Source organism: Notechis scutatus, chromosome 1 (genome assembly GCF_049901735.1).
Source record: "Notechis scutatus isolate UNSWTSFEM ecotype Mainland chromosome 1, rNotScu1.2, whole genome shotgun sequence".
NCBI classification, from domain to species: Eukaryota; Metazoa; Chordata; class Lepidosauria; order Squamata; family Elapidae; genus Notechis; species Notechis scutatus.
This window is the reverse complement of record NC_142009.1, coordinates 218,082,424-218,099,217: the sequence shown is the minus strand read 5'-3', so window position 1 is coordinate 218,099,217 and position 16,794 is coordinate 218,082,424. Positions and strand designations below refer to the sequence as shown.

At 40.5% G+C, this 16,794-nt stretch overlaps 1 protein-coding gene across 1 annotated transcript in view; it reads right to left on the bottom strand.

Moving 5' to 3' along the window:
• Positions 1-16,794, bottom strand: part of LOC113410657 (uncharacterized) — an 88,242-nt gene that overhangs the window by 10,998 nt on the left and 60,450 nt on the right. Inside the window, exons 2-4 of the mRNA XM_026665315.2 lie at positions 9,362-11,086; positions 2,052-2,148; positions 1,180-1,384 (exon numbers count right to left, since the gene is read on the bottom strand). Of these exons, the coding sequence (XP_026521100.2) occupies positions 1,180-1,384; positions 2,052-2,148; positions 9,362-10,887 (1,828 nt within the window). The 5' untranslated portion in view covers positions 10,888-11,086. The remainder of the gene's footprint in view (positions 1-1,179; positions 1,385-2,051; positions 2,149-9,361; positions 11,087-16,794) is intronic.

The window sequence follows — 16,794 nt, the reverse complement described above, 5'->3', positions numbered from 1 at the left end:
AAACTAAATACACTCCAGTAGTTATGCAACTTGCTAAGTGATTATCAATATCCGCAGTTAAGAAACAACGCAACAAAAACCTTCATGAAACTCCTAGTAGATAAGCACCCATGGTTTGACAGTCATACAGTGCTTAGCCTAGTAAGTAGACTCATTTGCTCCAGATGTTCCTGTAGGACCAGTTGTTTCATATTTGTCTCTTGTTCTGTATAAGATTAAATGCTTAAATACTGAGTTAATAAAATACTGATTAATGCCTGACACTGTGATGGTATCATCGTCCCTTTCTAATTACTATACTAGAAGCAACTTCAGAACATGTCTAGCCGAAACATGCAAGATTTCTGCTTGAGCTAGAGCAGAGATCTCCAAACTTGGCAACTTTAAGACTGGCTGGCTGGGGAATTCTGGGAGTTGAAAACCACAAGTTCTAAAGCTACCAAGTTTGGAGCCCCCTGATCTAGAGATTTGTTATACAGGTCAGAAAGTAGTGTCAAATCAGTTACATCTATTTTCTTTTTCCTATTGTAGACCTTTACAGCAAAGGTCAGTAATGCCACATTCTAAATAGTGTGTGTGTGTGTGAAGCCATGAAATTAAATCTAAAACAATTTCACTATTTAATGGTGAAACATTTCGTGAGATCATGAAATTTCTGTGGTCTTGCCTGTGACCTCATGACAGATGAGCTCAGCAGCTGACAACAGATGGACAACAGTGCAGAAATGATTTGCCATTGCCTTTTTCAGATGCTTTCTTCAATTCCCATGTTAGGTTACAACTCTGGGTTCCAATGGTTTCCAGCCCAAATATTAATCTAGGGTTGATAAATAGTTTTGGATATTTGAAAACTATTAAAGCAATAGCACTAGCACTTAGTTTAAATACAGCTGAGCAGTGCTTTACAATCTGCTCGAAGTGGTTTACAGAGTCAGCATATTGCCCTCAACTATCTGGATCCTCATTTTACTCACTTAGGAAGGATGGAAGGCTGAGTCAACTTTGAGCCGGTCAGGATTGAACTCCTGGAGTGAGCAGTGAGTTAGCCTGCAATACTGCATTCTAACCACTGCGCCACCACGGCTCTTGTTATGTTTTCAAGATCAACCAAAGTCAGCTACATGCTGCCATCTAGGCAGGACAACCATTATAAAAAAAGGAGAAAAAAATGGGATTTACTGGATTCTCTCTCTTGCCGGCGCTTCTGGGCATGGTGACAGGCTGCTGCAGCTATCTTTAACTCCAGTTGTTTCCTCTTTACAGCATCTGTTGGCATTGGGTCGCTGAAATGAGGGCGTAATCGACACTCCCGCTGAACTTTGATGCAGACTGGGGTTTCATAGGAGATGTCAGAACTCGATCTGCGGCAATTCGAGATGGTGCTCTGGAAAGTAAAGAAGTGGATTCAGCAGAAAGCTTTACACAGGATAGCCAATTATACTTCAACCAGGATGCTCACACCAACTTTATATTTGTCAAATTCAGCGAACAGAAGTCTGCCCCTTATATGCATGATTTCAATGTTGTAATGTGGTCACAAAAGGAGAAGAGTTTGCATCACAATATTGCAATGCATATTTCTTCATTTGCTCCTCAATGCCCTGGTGTCCATAGTAGTGTCCATAGGAAGCCACTATCAGATCATCAAAGTGATGATATCTTATCATGATATCATTGCTCAAAAGACGCCAGTTAGCACTGAGAACATAGAATCAATATGGAATAATAGAGTTGGAAAAGACCTCAGAGGCCTTCAAGTCGAACCTAGTTGAAGCCGCCAATGATGGAACACCCACAACTTCTGAAGGCAAACTATTCCACTGTAGGATTGTTCTAACTGTCAGGAAATTTCTCCTTAGTTCTAGGCTGTTTCTCTCCTTGATTGGTTTCCAACCACTGTTTCTTGTCTTACCTTTTGGTGCTTTGGAAAATAGGCTGCAGCACAGAGCCTAATGCATCACAGAGTCTAATGCAAGTGTCTATGTTGCATCATTCAAATCATGATGCACCCATTATCATTGGCGACCCTTTGCCCACGCCAAGTAACTCACTGCGGATTGATGACAGTCTTCCCCAAAAGGGTGATCTGCTTTCTGAACTTCACAGGATTTGGGGGAAGGGAGATCAAGGGTAGTTTCAGCAGTGCAGCTGTGAGAAAAGGGACAGAATCCAATTAATATCATTCACAAAGTAGAGAATAAAATACTCAGTTGGAAAGCTATAACTGATTTACATTTAACTAATTAACTGTGCCGGGAACAAATAGTTGTATTCAAAATGTAAATTTATTTATACTGACTGAGGAAACAGTGAATGCTTTATCTCTCTCTCTCCTATACAGGTTATTTAAACAAGGTACCTCTGTTGATATTACTAATTGAAATTATGGTAATTTGAAAAAGGTAAGCTCCTTAAGATAGAATGGTAATAAACTAGCTCATATTCTCTTCCTTTGTTATTCATGGATATTTTATTTATCCCGAGAAAGAAGAAAATCTTCCGTTCCATCATCACAAAGTGCTCCCTAAATCATGGAGATGTCATGTAAAATTTCTCATCCATAAATTATGAGCAAATAGTGTACCAAGACCCAAGGCATGGAAGATTGGGGGTAAGAGAGAGGAACCACTCAGATTAGAACCACAGAAATAATATGAATGCTTAGTAAATATTCAGTTTTTACATTAGATTTAGATTTTTAAAAATTATTATTTTTGTAAATAACTCAAGGCACCAAGCTTACCTAATATTGGTTCCTCCTCCTATTTCCCCACAACAATCACCCTGAGAGTAACTGGTGCCCAGATGGCTTTCATGCCTAAGGTGGGACTCGAATTCCCATTTCCCTAGTTTCTAGCCTGCGGCCTTAACTTCTACACCGAACTGCCTCAATTCATATTCATATTTATTATTTCAATAAATATTGAAGAGCCTTTCCAGTTATTAGAAGTGTATCCTTTACTGATTTATGAAGTGGATTCGGACATATTGTTTCTTTTTACAAACATGTTTGGAATAAGAATATTTTTTTAAAAAAATACAGTATTTTTTATTCCATGTCAAATAGCTCCATGCTATTGTAGAGTGATGCCCTCTATTTATTTCTATAGAATATTTTAATAATTTTCATGCAGATCTTTAGACACCGAGTATTTACAATGTACCCTAAAATATTGCCAACACTAAATCATATACCTCGACTTACGACCACAACGGAGTCCAAAATTTCTGTTCCTAAGCAAGACAGTTAAGTGATTTTGTAACTTTTTTTTGCCACAGTTGTTAAGCGAATCATGCAGCCTGTTAGGGCTCCAACAAATCCCCCCGCATTCAAAGCAAAAGTCTCTAGCCGCATCTCAGAAAAAGTAAATCGGTTTATTAGCCAGTACTAATAAACCAGCCAGTACTTCATCATATCATACATTTCCTACTTGACCCTGGTCTTTCCCCCACCCCCTGGATGTGACTTCTCCAATAGGACACGTCCGTCTCCAAGAGTCATCCATCATGCTCTCAATAACCTTCTTATGCTCCGACAACTTTGGGCTGCTGAGTTGATATCTAGGCATTTCAAGAATGCCTTGTTTTCCCCCACTCCCTTTTTCTGGCAGCTAAAAAGACCAAAGGAGTATCTTTTTAATTGACACAGCCCTTAAGTGAATCTGGCTCCCCCCACTGGCTTTGCCTGTTGGAAGCCAGCTCGGGAGATTACAAATGGTGATCACATGATCCCCAGGACAGTGCAACTGTCATAAAATACCTGCCAAGCACACGAATTTTGATCATGTGACCATGGGGATGTTGCAAAAGTTGTTAATGTTCTAAAATTGATCATAAGTCACTCTTTTCAATGTGGCTGTTAACTTCGGATGGTCACTAAACGAATGACTGTAAGTCAAGAACTACCTGTGGGATTTTTAAAAAGGATTTGATGGAAATCAAGGTTCCACTGCAAAGAATACTTATTTTATTTACAGAAGGTCCATAAAAGCCGTAGGTACTATCATTGTACTAGAATTGCACAAAATAAAGCCATGTTAAAGCAATCTACACAAGGTAGAAAAAAACACCATATTCTTTCTAATTTTACAATTTAGTGTACAAAATATTTTACAATCCTTATACAGAATCACAGGTCCTTGGAAGGGGTCCTTGGAGGTCTTCTAGTCCAATCCTCTGTCCAAAGTGAGAGTCTTTATATCATCCTGCACAAATGGATGTCCAATCTTTCCTTGAAAGCCTTCAGTGATGGAGCACCCACAATGCTGGGAGGCAAGCTGTTCCATTGATTAATTTAAATTAATATAAGTATAGATATATCTGCAACACACTTGGGGACTGCTGGGAGCAGATATCGGCATATTTAAAACTACCTAAATAATTAATTGGGACTAGCTCAGATCTTTTTCCATTTCAAAGGATCTACTACAGACTTGAGTCTATGTCATTCGTTACTATTTTTGACAGCATTTTGCATGAAACTTATAATTTTGGAGTACTACCTCAAACAAGCAGAAGCGTAGAACCAAAAGACACTTGAAAGGTAAAGATCTTCACAAAGCAAGGAAGGGAAAACATGTGGCATACATATGCCCCCAATTAGCTGAATCCGGCACATAAAATGGTGTGTCGCTCATGGAAACCTGATTAGCCTTTCAATAAATTGGATTTGGAAGAAAGTCCTCTTTTTTTACATCTTAATTGCTGAGAAAGATGCATAGGAGGCACTGTTTCTTGAGATAATAAAAGTATCTGCCCTTTCAAATTGCAAACATAATCTCCAGTTGTGCCTAGAAATAAGATGGCTACCAATGAAGTCATCTAGTATACTTAGCCAACAGAGGACTTGTGTCCTAGAAGGTTATCCAATGTTCTACCATAGAAGTAGGCAACACTTTCCACTAAAGCTCCAAAAACTTTTATTACTGAAGATGATGATTCCTGAAGGCCAGAGCATCTACGAAGCTTCTGGTAGACCATTATAGCATGTGCAGACAAATAAAGAATGCCCAAGAAAGGAAGTGCTTTTAAATGATGGGCCACTCAATCAACTGATGAATGATATAGGAAACTTTTCTGCATTTTGAATAAATCTATTGCTTCTGCATATATACTTCCAGCCAACTGTTTTTCATCTATTCTCTCATCTTCTATTAGATCACCAAATGTTGTAACTGAACAAGGAAATTGATGACTTCGGGATGACAAAAAAATAAATCAGGTTAGATATACTACCTGGCATGGGATGAGTTTAGGAGGGTGCTAACTGGAGAAAAAAAAGCTGGGGTGATTATAAATGAACCAATGTAAGCCTCTTATTATACCAAAGCATTGCAAGTGTCTTTTATATAGCAGAAAACATGGCTCCCAAAAACCTGTTTTATCTCTCAAATCTGTGCTAGATTTTGTTTTTTGATGTAGCGGTCCACCCCTGTCCTTTATTTATTTATATAAGCTTCTGCAGTCATTTCTCTACCAGCCAGATTTTCCCCTGGAAGCACAATTCTGTCTAAGTGGCTCAACATTTACAAGTACTTTATTTCTTCTGCATTCTTCATCCATCTGCCATTACCAAGGTGGTCCAGCAAATTCTTTTAAATGCTCTTGATTTCATGCATTATCGGCTCTGGCCAATATGATTAGTAGCAAGAATTCATCAGAACTCTGCTCCAAAGCTATACAGACTGGGCATTTCTATAACTGAGAATGTCCACCATTTTCCATCCCACTTTCTTTGTAATCATAAAATAAGTGGCTATTTTGACCTTTTTGGTGTAGCAAAGCCATGTTGCTTGAGTCCAAAAAACTTTTTGCCTAAACTCTTTCTTTTTCAACCATCTTCCTGATTACCCGAATATATCTTTCCTCATTCCCTTGTATATGTGATAGTACATATAGGTACACTGAGGGATATAATAAAACTCTGCTTCTCTGCCCACTTATTGAGATTCATTCCAGCTTTCATTGTTCTCTTTTAAAAATATTTTTTATTGAAGCATTTAATGGCTAGTCTAGTGAAGAGAAGGACCAAGGGTGACATGATAGCAGTATTCCTATATTTGAAAGATTGTCACAGAGAAGAGGGGGACAACCTGTTTTCCAAAACACCCGTAGGCCAGACAAGGAATAATAAATAGATGGAAACCAATCAAGGAAAGTTTTAACCTAGAAATAAGAAGAAATTTTCTGACAGTGAGAACAATCAACTAAGGGAACAGGTTATGGGTGCTTAATTACTGGAAGCTTTGAAGTAAAGACTGGACAGCCACTTGTCAAAAATGCTATAAGGTCTCCTGCTTGAGCAGGAAGTTGATTAATCAGTGATCCCCAACCTTTTGACGCCGCTGCCCGGTACCGCATCAGCTGGGCGCTGCCATTTTTATGAAAAAGTGCTTCCGGTGACTCACGGAAGCACGCGTTTCATCAAAAAGATGGCGGCGCCATGCCGCCGTGAGCTTTTCCGGGTAGAAATGGCTTTCACCCGAAAAGCTCATCGAAAGCGCCGCCATCTTTTTGATGAAAACGTGCCCGTGAGCTTTCTACCCGAAAGCTCACCGGAAGCACTTTTTCATGAAAAAGATGGCGGTGTCAGCAAGCTGCGGGCGGTAGGGAAGTTCGCGGACCGGTACCGGTCCGCGGACTGGTGGTTGGGGACCCTTGGATTAGATGACCTACAAGGTCCTTCCAAATCTGTTATTCTAAGTCTAACAATGCTAAAATAGGAAATAAAATAAAAAACAAGAAAAAAAACAAGTACAACACACAATGTTTAAAAAAGTGACTCCCAGTCTTGCAAAAATGAAGGCAAATTTAATATTTTCCTCTACTCGTTGCAGAATACCTTATGCCACCAGACTTGAAATTCTACACCTAGAAAACCTAGAACTACACCGCCTTCGGTCCGATCTAAGTATAGTACATAAAATTATATATTGCAATGTCCTACCTGTCAATGAATACTTCAGTTTCAACCATAACAATATAAGAGCACACAACAGATACAAACTCAAGGTAAACCGCACCAAACTTGATTGCAGGAAATACGATTTCAGCAACAGAGTGGTCAATGTCTGGAATACTCTACCTGACTCTGTGGTTTCTTCCCCAAACCCCCAAAACTTTAACCTTAGCCTGACTACTATTGACCTCACCCCTTTCCTAAGAGGTCTGTAGCGGGCGTGCATAAGCGCACCAATGTGCCTACTGTCCCTATTCTATTGTTTCTTTTTATTTTTCTTATATGTATCCATTTCATGTATTCATAACTATGTTTATACTTATACCTGTTATCTTATAATCGCTTGACAAATAAATAAATAAAAAATAAATATATAACGCTCTTCTTCCCATACTTTCTCTACTCCCCATTCTTTTCCAATTCTTGCCTGAAGAATTTACATTGGTCAGCTTAGATCTTTCCCATTTGGCTATGCTCCAGATTTGGTGGCTATAATTCACTCCAAGTATTTGTAAAACTCAGAACACTTTCAACCAGTATGCAAACAAGATGAACTGCAACTGATTCAAAAGTTATTGAGAATTATTTAGCTTATACAGTAGATATAATTCAGTTTTAAAACACAAACAAATAATCCCCCCAATCATGCTCTTTACTATTTATTGATAGTAAATAGTAAATCATGCTCTTTGCGATTCAACATTTCATGAAGAGAATCTATCAATTGAATTCTGTGAGAAATTTTCTGTGATGATAAATGTGATGTGTTACTCAGAACAAATACATTAAACTATTTACCACTGAATAAAAAAGATTATTGGGAACCCCATTAAAAATTTTTTTTCAAAAAAATAAAGAGTATTACATATCATATATATCATATTACATAGCATATATATCATATTACATAGCATATATATCATATGTAATACTAATTGCAATTTTGAATCAAGATACTTAAAAATACCAAATAAGCCATGATTGTCTTCACACAATCACTAAACCAAAATATAATTTGTTTTATTTTGGGAAAGCACAATATATGAATTCAGCCATTTTGGTTTGTATACCATGACGATGGCTTAGGATTATGTATGGAATACACCATAATGGCTTGTTTAGCAAACCATCTTTTAATATGCAAAATACAGGAGTGAAGCCTGAAAATGTAACTCCCAAATCTAGCAACAATCTAGCTGCTTCAGTATTACCTCCACTTCTATAGCCTTGAACTGTAAGTTGCTGGGATAGCAACAGCTAAATTCTGAGATAATCCTGACTCAATTTTATAATTTAATCAGAAAAACTGCATTTTGCTTTACGCACACTTTTGCCCCAAATATGCACATTTGTCAATTCAGTACTAATGTCCATGCATCATCTATTATTGAATCATTGTCCCAAATTTTCAAAAGGGAGCCTGTAAGATTATTTTATATGGCTGACAGTAATCTAGATATCACTCTGAATGCCCCATGTTTAAGAAAGAAACTGATCTCGCTTAATGTAACCTTACCTAGTGCATGTTCAAGCAGAATAAGCAAGCTATCAGACTGAGCAAGGGACACTGGCTAGTTTTCAGAATAAGATTGGCCTTTTATTGGCTCTCCTGGGACCCCCAGCATCTCTTCCTCCAATCAATTTGGGAGGTTTCAGGAAAGTTTTTAAACTTTGCCTTGCCATGTTATCCAGACCCACAAAAATACAGTTAATTGTAACACTGGTTAAGAGTAATAAACCCAGATCATATTCCTCTTGGCATTTTTATCCCTCCACCCCTATGCCACGGAGACCCCTGCATTATATGCAACATAGGTCATGAGCATTAATAGGACAGACTCATGTAATACATTTCAGATATTTCAATGTGCTCAAATAAATAAATAAACAAACAAACATATAACACATCGAGGAAAAATCTAATCCCACCTTTACTCTTTCCCCTCAGTTATGAGGGAAATCTTTCCTGCATCAAATAAAGATTGGGGTTCACAAACTGCTAACTGTTATGTATATTAACCAAGAATGCTAAGCCAAAAGCTGAGGTTTACACATCATGCCAAACTAAAGCCAAGCCTCTTTGTGGTTTGGCATGAAGTGTGAATTAAGCCATAGTAATACGGTACAAAATTATCATCGAAGCACGACTTGAAGCTGTTTCTTTGAAAGAAAAACTTTGTTCTATAGTATAAATCCAGATGACACCAGCCTTGCTTCTTGGGTTGAAGTTATATGATTATCTCAGAAGAAACTTTCCGAAAGTCTAGAAGGATGTTATCTAGGACAACAATGTTCATACTAGTCAAAACCTATCTACTTCGTTTCAACAGTATACAAAGTATTAGAAATTACTAAGTTCCCTCGGATTTAACTTTCCTCAGGATCTCTAACAAAAATGATTACCTCTTTTTAATGAGGTCCAGAGCAGTACCTATAAATTCATCCTTCATTTTCTGAAGCTTAGCTCCATAACTGGAAATATCGGTTGCTTCTAACAGCAGTGGGCAGCAAGATGACGGAGTTTCAGGCACCAGAGATTGTCCAGTGCAATGGAGGGCTTCCCTGACATTTTTTGCATCCAATCCTTGCTTTTCTCCTTCCTCAAAATCTTTCTTGCTCTCCTTCCTAAATGCCGCAGCAGGTTGCAGCGGTGATCTTGGAACTGGGCTAGAACAGATGGGAACTGGCACAGTTTCTGATGCTGGGATTTCGGAAATCTTATCCCTGGCCATAGGGATATTTATTAGGCAGAAACTTCTGTCCCATGTGGATGAATTTTCTTCACAGCCAACAAACCTGGAAGCATTCTGGCTGTTTTCATGAAACACCTCGTCGTCGTCATCTATGGCTGAAACCACTCCTTTAACATGATCTTGATTCTGACTTCCGTTTTCCTCCAACGGTTGGGTTCCTTCCATTTTATCCTTCACAATTTCACTATTGCCATTGAGAAAAAGGGCCCCCTTTCTTCTCATCCTCTTGAACTCTTCAAAGGTTGGAATGTAGAGCCTCTCTTTGCAATCAGCTTTTTTGCTCTCTTCTGGGGTCCTTTTGCAGTCTCCTCTCTCTCCCTCTCCATTTAACGATCCCATAGTTTGGGATTTGATCACTTTCTGACTTTCACGGGCGCAATGCAAGGTCAAGTTGGGGGAACTGTTCTGCCGCCTGATCTGCAACCTTCTCTGGGCTTCTTGCTTGATGTCTTCCGGGCTGGTTAGCCTGCTGTAGAAGCAGGGCCGTTGCCTCTCCAATGCCATCCATGGGGCATGAGCAAGAGTGGCATGTTGCACAAATATGGTGCAACAGTTAGAGGAGCAACCATTCTTATATTGCTGGCAAGCCCAGCATTGAGAACATTCCCTTGCAACCGAATCGTTCAAAGAAGGCTGAGCTCTGTGGGGCTTGCAAATCTCAGGAGCTTTACTGCTGTGAATTCTAAGTTTTTCTTTCAGGATTTTTTTGGCATCCCCACTTATGGAGGAAAGAAACCACGGAGGCACTTTGGCACAAGAGGAAATGGCTATATCTTGGGTTGGAGGGATCCCTTGTTCTGATGGGAGGGAGAAGTGTTGGTAACGTTCAGGTGAACTGGGAGTTAGGGAATCTTCCATGGAAGAATGGGCTGGGCCTTTGCAATGAAAGACAAGTTTATTGTCTACATTTCCACAGTGAGGATGGCAGTGCGGATCAGCTACCGTGGCCCAGTGTAGATTCTCCATGCTCTGATACAGATCTGTTCCTGCATTATTGCCTCTTTTATTTATGGGATTAAAGTCTCCAGTGAAAACACGAGGGTCCATGTTCTTTAAGGGATGCGTGTTGCTAATTGAGAACTCCTTGAAGCCATGTTGCACATACAGCTGATTGTTCTGGCAGCTCAAAATTACCCGAGAGTGTTCCTGCCTCTCATCAACGCTGATGTATGTCATAGCAAATCGACATGGGTGACTGGACAGACGGATGATTTGAGAAGGGAGAGGGCGAAAGGATGAATGGGCTGTCAGGCTTTTCAGTTGATGTTCAGAGGTCTTGGCCACAGACAGCAGAAGGCTGCTATCTGGGTACTCACGTTAAAGAACAGGTAATTGTCCAGAGCCATGACTGCAAGTCTTCCAGCAGAAGAGAAACCTGATCAAACAAAGGAGGAAAAAAAAGGAAGTTACAGGAAAAGGTTGCTATTCAGAGACAAACTGTGCAGTCATTAAATATGCAGCCAATTATCACAGTGTCAGACATAATCCAAAAGTCAAAGAATGGAACCAATTGAGCAAGCTCACAAGAATTCAAAAATTCCTGGTAAGTCATTCTTTACTAGAAGCATTAGAAATTCTAACAAAAGAATTCCAGAGAATTCCAAGGACAGTTGAGCTGTAACAGCAAGAAGCCTTTTTGCAAAAATAATATTTAAATTCTTTTTGTGCTATTCTTCTTGCTTGCTCTTTATAATGGGGGTGTTTAGTCTGCCTTTTATTGGAAACTGGGTCCAGTTGTCACATGTTTTTTATTTTGGAAATGATCAGATTTGCTATCATGTTGCTTTTCACTGGCTGTTCAAGAATTATCATACGAAGAGCACTCCCAATTTCTGCTTTGCAACTGTACTTTTTAATACTAATCTGAAGTCTTAATAGACAGTGGAACAAATGATCATAGAAACATCAGGGCAGTTTAAGTGATAAGCACTTTATATTGGCAGCAATACAAATTGTCATCTGCTCTAGCCCAATATATTCTTTGTAGGTGACAAAGTAGTGCAAGTATGATGGTTAATGATAATTATAGGTATTCCTTATCACTTTGAGCATTGTTCATCACCAAATGATCAAATTATTTAGTGCTCAAGCAACATAAGAATAATGCACAAAAGGAATATTAAAATAACATGACTGAACTGTCTAGAGCAAGGGTCTTCAAACTTGGCAAGTTTAAGACTTGTGGACTTCGAATCCCAGAATTCCTGAGCTAACATGACTGGAGGAGGAATTCTGGGAGTTGAAGTCCACAAGTCTTAAAGCTGTCAAGTTTGAAGACCCCTGGTCTAGAGGTAATCCTAAACTTTCAACCACAGTTGAGCAAATGTATTGGGAAACCCATGTTCCATACATCTTCAAAAGAAGGGAGTTTTTCAGTGAAGGTAACATCATTAGAGGCTCCTTATTTTGGGAATGTTTGCCTTTGTATCATTTCTTTTTCTTTCTCTCATTTAAGGGAATGAGAGAATGCTATTTTTGTAATAAAAAAAGATCAAACCTCTAGTCCTTGAAACAGTATGCTGTTTGAATCAAATTTGCCTTCCCATCACTATTACTGGGTAGCATAACCATAACTTTTGAGAAGAGAGCAATGATATTTTGGAAGGAAATCTGCAAGGGAAGAAGATAGACTGACTGACTGACTGACTGATTGACTTACTTACTTACTTCATTTATTTATTTTCTCTTTATATACAATAAGTGCATAGTGACCAGTGTACTGTCTGAGTCAATTTGTTTACATAACAATATTAAACTCCTAGTTCCTACCTCTATTATCCAACCATTGATAGAACAAATCCTAAGTTTGAAGATAGTAGGCTTCTGAGGCTTCCCTTCCATGCAAAGCTAGAAAATGCTACCAAAGGGAGATAGTAGGAAAAATCAGAAGGCAGGAAGTACATCCATTTCTCCTGTCCTCATCTCTTGAGAGAAACCAAATTTGGAAAGACTAGATCTGTCAGTGCCCCTTCCTCAACAATGGAGGAAAGGTTATAGAGGGGGCCCTATGGCTATAGGTGAGGAATAGAATGGAACTGACCCTCAATGCCACTTCTTTCCAGCCCACTTGATAAGTTGTAGCTCAATAAGGGCACTAACTTCATGCCCAGAGTTACTCCACTAACACGCATTAAAAAAAAATAGAGACGATTCTATTTTCTGGCACTTATAGCAATACTTTAATATGTAATCTCAGTAACGTTAATCCATTCATACTAGATCAGTAGTAGTGAACCTGTACCATTTCAGCTTGGTCAACTGTGTGTGTGTGTGTGTGTGTGTGTGTGTGTGTGTTTGTAAAATGTGTAAGAATTTTGATTAGACTAGTAAAATCTAATGCAAAGTAAACTTAAAGAGACACAGGAGAACAGAAAGAAGTAAAGATGACAATAAAAAAGGGGAAGAAACAAAAAGAATATAATAAAAAGAAAAGAAATACATAAATGATTTCCAACCTTCATCACAAGTGTAAATAAATTTAGCAACTCTTCATTCCCTCTAAGATTGTAAACACTCATTCCATATCCCATCACTTTCTTATCAACAAATCCATAAAACATAGCATGGCCAATTGCAGTTCAAGAACATCTTGAGAGACTCAAGTTCCCTACTACTACCTTAGACTGTGGTGCAAAAATCTTGGCACATTTAAGTGTCCTATTGTACAACATAATTAAAATACATAGATACCAAATGTAAACATTACATTTCAAGCACAATGTTATAACTAGTAGAATCACTACATTACACTAGGTTTGATGTGTACATACCGATATTATTTATTTTATTTATTTATTTATTTTTTATTCATTTGATTTGTCAATCGCTTACAAGGTAATAGATATAATTATACACATGAGTAAGAATACAGGAAATAAGTACGAATAAATGGGGACAATAGGACAGGGACAGTAGGCACAATGGTGCACTTATGCACGCCCCTTATGTACAAGGTATCTATGTATTATGTATTATGTATTATAGTATGTATTATTATTATTATTATTATTATTATTATTATTATTTACAAGAGTATCTATTCCTCTGCATAAAAGTATTCTTGGGTAAACTAAGAATCATTGCCACTTTAGACTTACTGGAGCCACTCTTCAGAGTTAACCGGAAAAGCACTGTTGACCATATATAATGTTTGGAAATAATGTGCTCATGCTTTTTCAAGGTGTTTCTGTAATCAGTCTATCACCTCATCTAATCATCATCCCATCTGGAACGGCATATTTTTCCAACACTTGGTTTTATTCATACTTTAATTATTTCTCCTGTTCTATTTGGGGAAGATCACAGGTAGTGGCGAAGACGGATTTCTTGTGTGATCAAAGGTTAAAACATGTTCTGCTGTGAAGGAGTGAATAAAGAACAGCATGAGAGCAGATTTAGCAAAGATTCGTGATGATTCAGTTCAGAACAGCAAAATCCCAGAAATGATGCAAAAGGAAGGAAATGGGCGTTGGTAGAAGTTACCCTGAACGCCCTTTCTATCTATGCTGCGAGAGAGCCCAGGATGGGTTGACTCCTTCCTATGACGTCATTTAGCTGAGTCTGTACTAAGATATAAAAGCCAGCCCCTGGGAGAGACCCCAGCTTTGGCGAAGATACTTGACAGACTGAAAGGTGTCTCTGAAAGCACAAATGAATACAGAAATATGACTTACCCTCTCCAGACGAATCAAGGGAGGGGCTGGGCTCTCTCGCAGCATAGATAGAAAGGGCGTTCAGGGTAACTTCTACCAATGCCCATTCTCCTCCATGCTGCATCGAGAGCCCAGGATGGGACATACCAAAGCTTGCATGTCCACGGGTGGGTCCTCGTCCGGCTCATCACACCGACTGTTGAACCACTCATTGAAGCACCCATCTGCCGAAGGTTGCAATTGCCGAGGCAAAGACATGGAAAGAGCAGCGAGCTCGGATACCCGCCTGGCTGAAGTGATGGAAACGGGGAACACTACCTTCAGAGACAGGAAGCGGAGAGACAATGTTCTAAGGGGTTCAAGGGGGGGGCTTTGTAAGGGCATTAAGGACCACATGAAGATCCCAGGAAGGATACCTGTGAACCACCGGTGGGTGCAGGTTGGAAGCCCCTTTCAAAAATCTCCTGACTGAAGGGTGATGGGATAAGGAAGGAAGTGAACCCCATGAAAGAACCGAGGAGAGGGCCTCAACCTGCCTGCGTAAGGTGTTGGGGGCCAAACCTTTCTCCAGATGATGGTGAAGGAATCTAAGAACCTCTGCCAACTGGGCTAAAGCAGGAGAGAGAGACCCTCCCTAAGGCACCATCAGGAAAGGGCCTTCCAAGTGGCATCATAGATGCGCCTTGTGAAACGTTTGCGAGATGCCAGGACAGTGATGATGACCCTTTCAGGAAGATCAGCCAACTCTAGCCACTGCCGCTCAAGTACCACATGGTCAACTTGAGCCACTGGGGCTCCGGGTGGAGCAGAATCCCCTGATGAAGGGAGATTAGATGGGCTGGGATCCTCCAAGGAGAAGCCACCGATAGGTTGACCAGGTCCGCAAACCAGGGCATCCTTGGCCAATAGGGTGCCAGGAGGAGGGGCTCCACTCATTCCTCCAACATCTTCCAAATTACTGCCGGAATGATGGGGAGTGGGGGAAAGGCATAGAGGAGACTTTTGGGCCATCTGCACCGGAGGGCATTGGTCCCCTCCGCTCCCTGGCAAGGAAACCTGGTGAAGAATCTGGTGACCTGAGCGATTTGAGGAGTGGAGAAGAGATCCACCTCCGGCGTTCCGAATCTGAGGGAAAGGTCCCTGAACAGAGACAGAGGAATGGACCATTCTGCCTGGTCGACTAGGCTCCTGCTGAGCCAGTCGGCCTGAGAGTTGTTGATCCCGGAGAAGTGGTCTGCCGAGATCGACAACAGGTGTTTCTCTGCCCATAACCCCAACCGTAGAGCCTCTCCCATGAGGGCTCTGGACCTCATCCCCTCTTGCCGGTTGACATGAGCGATGGTGTCCATGTTGTCCATAAGGACTAGAACATGAGAGCCGGTCACTGAATGCCTGAAATGCTTGAGAGCTAGAAAAATGGCTCTGAGCTCTAGCCAATTTATGGGAAGGGCCTGCTCTGACCTGGACCAAGGTCCTGAGCTATCTGGCTCTGCATATGGGAACCCCAACCCAGGAGGCTGGCATCAGTGGTTATCACTAGCCTGTCTGGGACCCTGAAAGGAGTCCCTTCCAGATTAACGGGGAACACCACCAATTGAGAGATCTCCGGATTTGTGGAGGGACCAGGACCTTGATGGATGAGTGGCTGGTTCCTGCCCGTTGGTAGGGAAGCAGGAATGATTGGAGTGGACGGGAGTGGAAAAATCCGTGGATCTGGAGATATGACAGGGTAATTTGCAGATCCCGACGGGCTGCATGGATGGAGAAGGACAGAATCAAAATGTTGTCCAAGTAGCATTGGATCCTCACTGGAACAGAAAGCAGAGATGCCATCAATACTGCCAGAACCTTCGTGAAGACCCTTGAAGCCAATGAGAGGCCGAAGGGAAGTGCTCAATACTGGTAATGGGTATTCTGATAACAGAAACGGAGAAACTGGCGATGATGAGGCTAATCGGGATGTGGAGGAAGCCTCCATGAGATCAATGGAAGAGAGGAGATCGCCCTCCCGAACGCTCTAGAATGCAGAGTCTGCATTTTAAATTGCCTGTATTTTACAAATTGGTTGAGAAATTTAGATCCAGGATGGTTCGCTACCCTCCCTGAGGCTTTGGGAACGATGAAAAGGCGAGAGTAAGACCACGTCCCCGTTGAGAGGGAGGAACAGGTTTGAATAGCTCGGATTTCAAGAAGTAGTTGAATGGCCTGATTCATGAGGTCTTGCCTTGAAATGTCCCGAGAGACAGGACAGATCAAAAAAAAATTTGGGGTGGCATTAGGAAGTCCAATTGTAATCCTGACCTAATAGTGCTGAGCATGCAGGCATCCGCCGTGACTCCTCCCATTTGGAGGCAAAGAAGGCTAGGCAACCTCCAATGGGTGGGGAGAACAAGGGATTACTTAGAGAGACGGAAGGAACGACCCCCATCCT